Source organism: Nannospalax galili, unplaced genomic scaffold (genome assembly GCF_000622305.1).
Source record: "Nannospalax galili isolate Female #2095 unplaced genomic scaffold, S.galili_v1.0 scaffold800, whole genome shotgun sequence".
Classification (NCBI taxonomy): Eukaryota; Metazoa; Chordata; class Mammalia; order Rodentia; family Spalacidae; genus Nannospalax; species Nannospalax galili.
The window spans coordinates 2,773,695-2,781,533 of record NW_008347125.1 but is presented as its reverse complement, the minus strand read 5'-3'; the positions used below and the strand labels follow the sequence as shown (position 1 = coordinate 2,781,533).

At 46.3% G+C, this 7,839-nt stretch overlaps 1 protein-coding gene across 1 annotated transcript in view; it reads left to right on the top strand.

Annotated features, from left to right (window-relative positions):
• The first annotated feature begins 816 nt into the window (after positions 1-816).
• The window catches only part of Ppef2 (protein phosphatase with EF-hand domain 2), a 38,407-nt gene continuing 31,384 nt past the window's right edge, over positions 817-7,839 (top strand). Inside the window, 6 exon segments of the mRNA XM_029568540.1 lie at positions 817-880; positions 3,641-3,728; positions 3,730-3,766; positions 3,950-4,007; positions 4,958-5,133; positions 6,551-6,665. Of these exon segments, the coding sequence (XP_029424400.1) occupies positions 817-880; positions 3,641-3,728; positions 3,730-3,766; positions 3,950-4,007; positions 4,958-5,133; positions 6,551-6,665 (538 nt within the window).

The following is a 7,839-nucleotide window of genomic DNA, read 5'->3' as shown; positions in this document are numbered from 1 at the left end:
AACCTAAAAATGTACAGCCAATTTTGCAAGAGATGCAGCCTAGCTCAGAAAATTGTTATTGAATATGTCAATGCTGATGTAATAAAGTGCTTCTTCTACGTATGTGGTTATTAAATAAATAATTTTTAAAATTTTTGTTTCTTTTTTTTTTTTAATGTGTATGAGTGTATTGCCTGCATGTATTTAAGTGCATCCATATTGTGCAATGTCCACAGTGGTCAGAAGAGGGCATCAGATTCCCTGGAACTGGAGTTTGGACTGTTGTTAGCCGCCATGTGGGTGCTGGGAATTGAAGCCGGGTCCTCTGCAAGAGCAGCCAGTGCTCTTAACCACTGAGCCATCTCTCCAGCCCCCTCACTTTATTTTTTGAGACAGGGTCTTACTGAACTTGGAGCTCACTGAGCTGACAAGGTGTCCACACAGCACTGGAATTACAAGTTCACTACTGCACACAACTTTTTCATAGGTGCTGGAGATCCAAACTCAGGTCCTCAAACTTTATGCGGCAAGTACTTTTGCAACTGTGTCATTTCCTTAGCCTGAGTTTTTTTTTTTTTTTTTAATCTTTTTGAGACAGGGTCTCCCTGTAGCCCCAGCTGGCCTGGAACTCACCTTGTAGACCAGGGTGGCCTCGAACTCACAGAGATCCACCTGCCTCTGCCTCCCAAGTGCTGGGATTACAGGTGTGCGCCACCACGCCTGGCTAGTTTTTTGTTTTGTTTTTTTAAAAAGCACTCTTAGCTTTCTTTTGATTTTCATCCCATAGCATGAGTGTTCCTTATTCAGAGAGGTTTGACAGCCAAGTGTCCTTACAACATGTACTTCAGGATTCATTTATATGCGGCCCAAACCTTTTCTACTATGCTGTTTAAAAGGCATGGTAAGTTAAAGGATCTTTTTTAAAAAAATGTTGATTTGTACATGAGGGCAATGGTATGAACCTCAAAAACTAGAGCTGCAGGGCCTGTGGAGTTTGCTCAGTTGATAAAGTGCTCACTACATAAACATGAGGACCTGAGCTCAGATCTCAGCACCCACATAATAAGTCTGGCACAGCACAGGCTTGAAATCTCAGCACCGGGGAGATGGAGACAGGAGGATCCCTGGGGCTTGCTGGCCAGACAGCCTCGACAAATCAGACAGCTCCAGGTTGAATGAGAGACAGTGTCTCAAGTGATTGAGAAAGACACCTGACATCGACCTCTGTCCTCCATGTGCATGCGCATACACACGAATGTCTAGTCATTTACAGCATTTGCTTCGATGCTTGGGGCAAGCTGTTAGCAAACAACATTGATGTCCATGGTTTTCCTCAGTGTATCTTAGCCTTCAGTACAAGAAAGAATTAGGAGTGGAGATTGTTGAACCTGCAGTCCTTGCTGAGCTCCACCTATAGAGACTGATGCTGCAGATCTGGGGCAAGGTGCAGAAATCTGTGGGTTGACCAAGGGCTTCTCAAGAATCTGTTGCCCCTGCTCTACATATTTCATTCATGATTCTAGTTTCACAGAATTTGATCAACAACGCCTCATCACTATTTAGTAACTTTGAGAAATAATTATGCATGAATTATTTTTATTTCATAGGAAATGAAGTTTAGCTCTATTTAAATTCCTTCCAGCTTCTCATTTCCCACCTCATCACCATCTTTTCTTTTAGGGAAATCAGCAATTCCTAATGCAAGCTAAGTGTTTAAGATCAATCTGTCTACTGTTCACACGGTTGGCCTGGGCTGACCCACAGGGTTTCTTCCTCCTTCTGTTCCTCCACACCCTCCCCTACTTCCATTTTTCTCTTTGCTGCTGGAGATAAACCTAGCCTCCCACATGCTAGGCAAGCACCCTTTTACAGAGCCTCACACCCAGCCCTGGGATTTTTCTCTTTAATCCAGCTTTACCTATAATTAGTTCATTCATCACTAGCAGCACACCCAGGCCTAGAAGCTTAAGAAGAATCCTGTTGTTTATGTGTTCCCATCTCTGGTATCAGAGAGCTTTTCCTGTCTCTGGTATCAATACTTGACCACAGGTCCTAAAGCTCATAAGAGGTGCCAGGCATGGTGATACATGCCTTTAGTCCCAGCACGCGGGAAACAGAGGCAGGCGGATCTCTGTGAGATTGAGGCCAGCCTGGTCTACATAACCAGGCCAGCTGGGGCTACAGGGAAACCCTGTCTCATAAAGACAAAGACAAACAAACAAACAAAAACCTAAAGCTCATAAAAGGAGTTAATACATATAGACTTGCCTCCATGGTCACCAAGCACAGGTGTTGGCAAGAAGGAAAAGCCCTCAAATGCATGTGCCACCACACCAGGCTCTGTTTTTTTTATATATTTTTTTTACTCATTATTTTTACTTTTATGTGTATGAGTGTTTTGCCAGCATGTATATAATACACCCATGTCATGCAAGACCTGCAGAGGTAAGAAGAAGGCATAGAATTCTCTTGGAACTGGAGTAACAGATGGTTGTTAGCCACCATGTGAGTGGTGAAAATTGAACCTGGGTCCTCTGCAAGAGCAGTCAGTGCTCTTAACCATTGAGCCATCTCTCCAGCCCTGTGTTCCTGTTTATTGTTTGCCCCCAATCTTCATCTAGTCCAATCCCTTTTCCAGATAAAGATATTGAGATGCAAGATAACTTGCCTGAGTCTATAAGCAGAGGGCCCAGATCTGACATTTGGCCTATTGTCACAGTACCAAAATTCTCCCCATCACCCCACATTACCCCACTCTTACAGCATGTCAAATCCTTGCATCTTTCCAGTTTACATCTTTCTCAGAATTCTCTGCCTGCAACTCTATGTATACAGCAGCCGCTCCTTATCCATGATTTTACATGAATATCTATTTTACGTGGTTGACCCACAGTCAACCACGACCTGAAAGTATTAAGTGGAAAATCCCAGAAATAAACAATTGATAAGTTTTCAATTGCATTCCATTGTGAATAATGAGGTGATTTCTCACCCTGTCCAGGTCCTCCTCCCCCAGCATTTGAACCCTCTCTTTGGCCTGAGTATCTGTGCTGTATATGCTACCCTCCCCACCCACTAGTCACATAGTCATCTCAGCTATCCATTCAACTGTTAAAGTATCACAATGTTTATTTTCAAGTAACGAATCCTTCACTTAACAATGGTCCCCAAATCCTGGAGTAGTTAGTGGTGCTGCAACTCTGACATGCCAAAGAGACGCTGTAAGGTGCTTCCTTTAGGTAAAAAAGGTGAAAATTTCTTGACTTAATAAGGAGAACAAAAACAAACAAAAGATAATCCCAGGATTTACAGGGTTCAGTACTATTCCTGGTTTCAGGCATCCACTGCAGATCTGAGTATGCATTCATTCAGATAGGGGCACATGGGGAGTGGCTAATATAGGCAATGTTTTCATCAATAAGTGAAAGCCCAGCAAACTTCCAGTGACAGTACAATCAAGGCAAGAATGGTGGTGGGGTGGGATGGGAATGGGGAAGAGTTCTGTGGCCAACAGAGAGACAGACATTTCCTCCAGGCATCGATATTTAGTGCTGTCCCCACCACCTTGTCCTCATGTGTACAGTGGAGTAGGGTCTGGACACCATCCTCCCTGTTCCCCACACCCACAGCTCACAGGTTTGTATCTCCATTTGTGTTACAGCCTTTAAGGCAGTGGTCCTGATCCAGCAATGGTACCGCAGCTACATGGCCCAGCGGGAAATGAGGTGGCGATGCACTTGGAGCATCTTCTAGTCTAGAGTATGTTGGGCAGCAAGACCAGTTTAAGGTATGTGGGGATGCTGTCAGGGAATGGGATGTGAGCTCTGCCTGACAGCCCTTGCAGCAGACCTGGTGCTTGAAGGTGCAGCTGGTCTGGACCACTTCTGGGCTCTCTCTCTCTCTCTCTCTCTCTCTCTCTCTCTCTCTCTCTCCTTGTTTCTAAAGCTAGCCCCATCTGGTTCATCTATAGCTCCATGATTTCTTCAGCTACCTCGTGGATTACTTTACCCCCAGCAGCCACCAGGAGAGTGAGTATGAGTCCTCTTTGAACTTCATAGTGTCAAAGTGGGTGGGGCTGCACAGATGGGAGGACTGGGAATCTGGCAAGAACCAGGGAATGAGTGAGGTGGCTGACAGATGAATAGCAGAGTGGGGTTTATTCTAGGATCTACCATAAACATACCTGGGGACAAGAGTTTAAGGGCAAGGAGCTGGTTTACTAAGTGCAGGGCACACTGGAGGTGGGAGGAGCACAGAGGGAAGCAGGAAAGTGGAGGATAGGCTGCTAGGTAGCATCTTGGGAGGCCTGAGAAATAGCGCAAAATGAAGCCTGAGCTGATGCACCAGCGGGCACCTGGCCTGGGCACTGGTGTCAGCACCACAGCACTGGCTGAAGGCCTCTGGGAGCAGGAGGGGAGGCTGTTGACTCCACAGCCTTTCTGGCCTGACACTCATAGCCTCTGCAGTCCAGAAGGGAAGGCTGGACCAGCAGTGTCTGACAGCTGGAGGAGGCTGCAGCCTAGGGTGCATGAGCCTCAGCTGTGCACATTGAAGAAGGTGAACACCTGGGAACTCTTCTGCACTGGCTTTCCTCCTCTCATTTCTGGACCTTCTCTGACTGATCTCCATGCATCTTTTAAAGTAAAAGTAGATGATACCAGCTAATGATTTTTTTGTTTGTTTTATTGAGACAGGGTCTCATTCTGCCATTCTGGCTGACCTGGAACTTGCTGTGTAGAACTCACAGAGATCCTCCTGCCTCTGGCTCTGGAAGGCCTGCGCCACCACGCCAGGCCAGCTAATGATTTTACAAACACAGAAACACAACCTTCTTCCTGCGCAGCCTCTTTTATCTCTCTTCCTTTTCCCTTTCTATATCTGGAGCCAGTCTGTACCAGACTGGCCAGGTCCTACCACACACAGTCCTAGGAAGACTGTTCCTTAGCCAGCCGGCCTTTGCCCTCTGTGTCCGAACTAGGGGACTTCCTGAACCGCATGTTCACCCAGGAGAGATTCACCCAAGACACGGAGACAGTGAAGGGTGGTGACTATGAATCCACTGAGGTACTGGACAGCTACACGGGACCACACCTCTCCTTCCCCCTCCTCCCTGACCATGCCACTGCGCTGGTGGAAGCTTTTATACTGAGACAAGCAAGCTGGCCTGGGAGCCTTGTCTCCACCAACCTTTGTTCACGTATAAAGGCAGACCAAAGCATATGAGGGAGAATGGCCCTGGGCTTAGGGTGTTCCCACCACCTGTTAAGAAATAATGGTGCTTCCCCTTTGGGAAGCCAGGCCCCTGTGGTCCTTCAGCCAGTCTCTAAGATTGAAAGCTTGCTCTTCCTTCATTCATCCAGCGCATAACTAATGAGCACTACTGTGAGGCCCATACTGGTCCTGGCACTGGGGATGCGGCTGCCCTCATGCAGCTGACATTCTAGTAAGGAGGCACACAGTAAGTAACAACAATAAATGAGTCAGCATGTGGCACTGTAGCAAGTGATAAGAGCCTCGAAGAGTGGGCAGGAGAGGAGACAGAGGTCAGCAGAGAACTTCTGAGCAAAGGTTGGAGGTGTGAAGATGCACCTGCAGATGTCTGGCAACAGTGTTCTAGACAGAGAGAGCAAATGGAAAGGCCCAGGCAGGAAGTCTGGGGCTGTTCAGGAGCCTCAGGAAGGCTACCATGGCTGGGACACAGAGGAAGAGTAGGACAGGTGAGGGGGCCAAATTCTATTCTTCTAAAAGAGACAGGAAGCACAGGACTAATGATCCAGCTCGATTTTTAAAATAGTCATGGTGGTTGCTATGTTGAGGCTGGAGTGCAGGGTTGAAGCAGGGACTTGCCAATGGACAATGGCAAAAGATGATCTTGGCCTGAATCCCTGATGGCAGAGGTAGAGCTGATAAGTGGTCAGAGTCTGAGAAGTGCTCAGATCTCAGTCCTTTCCCTCTTGGACATGCCAATAGCAGTGTAGGGGAGTTGGGATGATGCTTCTCAGTAATGATCATTCTGCACCGTCAACATATATCCATCTGCTTATTCATATTTTACTAGTGCAGTTGTGTACTGCTCCCAAGCTAAAGGCAAGGAAGGTTTTAAAAAATATTTTATTATTTTTATTTTATGTGTATGAGTGTATTGTCTGCATGTGTGTAAAGGCACCCGTGTCATGCAATGCCTGCGGAGGTCAGAAGGGAGTATTGGAACTGGAACTGGAGTTAGGATGGCTGTTACCCACCATGTGGATGCTGGGAATCAAACCTGGGTTCTCTGCAAGAGCAGTCAGTGCTCTTAACCACTGAGCCATCCCTCTAGCCCCCCCCCTTTTTTTTAATTCAAGGAAGGGTTTTATAGACTAGATAGGAAAGAGAAATCAGTTCAGTGTTTACAGGAGGGACAAATGGGGATGATGAAAAGTAGATAGGAAGACGAGTGTAAAGGATTCACAGAGAGAGCCTGGGAGCAGTTTACTAGGGTTACTTTGGGGTCCTGGGTGACTGGGCACTCACCAGCAAAGGTGGAGGCATCAGGTTTGTTTCGTTTCCTCCCTCCTCTTCCACCTAGTAGCAGCTCCATGCTCACTATGTCTTGAATCTTTTGTATGAGACCAGGAAACACCTGGCACACCTGCCGAACATCAACCGGGTCCCGACCTGTTACAGCGAGGAGATCACAGTGTGTGGTGAGTGCAGGTGGGAGGTGACTTTCTATGCTGTACACACATCAGAAAACCCTGTCATAGACAGAGGCCAGGAAAAGGAGCTGGGTCAGAGGGAGACAGGACAGCAAGTGAACAGGCCAAATATCACTCCTTCAAACTGACCATTTACGTATTTACTTAAAGGAGAAGTGATTTAGAAAAGGGGAGCTCTGGAGTCAAAGTCTCAGCCTCTGTTTTCCCAAGCAATTCAAAGGGACTCCAAGTTCATACTCTGTATTAGCTGCTTCTCTGTTGCTGTGATAAAACATCCTTACAGAAGGAAGAGATTATATGTCTTACAGTTCCAGAGGGATAAGAATCCATCACAGTGGGGGAGGCATGGCAGAAGGAGCCAGAACCGGCTGTGAGCTCACATCTTCAAGCAGGCACACATGAAGCAGAGAGCAAAACTGGACATGTAAAGAGTCTGTGAACTCTCAAACCCCACCCCCAATGACATGCTTCCTCCCACAAGGCTGTACCTCCTAAGGGTTCCATGACCCTTCCCAAACAACACCAAACTGACCAAGAGCTCAAATACTTGAGGCTATGGGAGACACCTCATTTAAACCATGGCAGGTTCCCCACTGAGAACAAAATTCCTGCAAGTAAAACAAAATAAAAACACTTGTTAATTAGACGACAGTATATTTCTAGGTAGTTGAGCAAACTCCATGGTCTATAGAATTATCATTTACTTACACACACACACACACACACACACACACACACACACACACACACGGAAAACCATTAAGGCCAGTTCTCTCCATCTGCTCAGAAGTACCCATGTGGACAGAGGCCCACACTCCAGCCAAGGGAGACATGGACTGCCAGGGGTTGTAAACTGGCACAGTGGATATCTTACTCATCCTGCAATCATCTTAAATTAAAAATCAGTGTTTCAATATTTGAGAATGAGAGGATTTGATGTTAAAGTTTAGATTTTGTAACTTCTGAAAAACCTCCTAACACTGGCCCATACATGAGTGGCAGCTTCCTACTTTAACTGGGGCCGAGATCCCAGATCTCATCCTTAAAATCCTTCATTGTTCTGTCCCATCTTTGCTGCAGTAGTAATGTAGGTCCTTTACTATTTATGATAATCATGCAGAAAAACATGTGCCCTGCTTTCAGTATTAGCTATATCTACAAT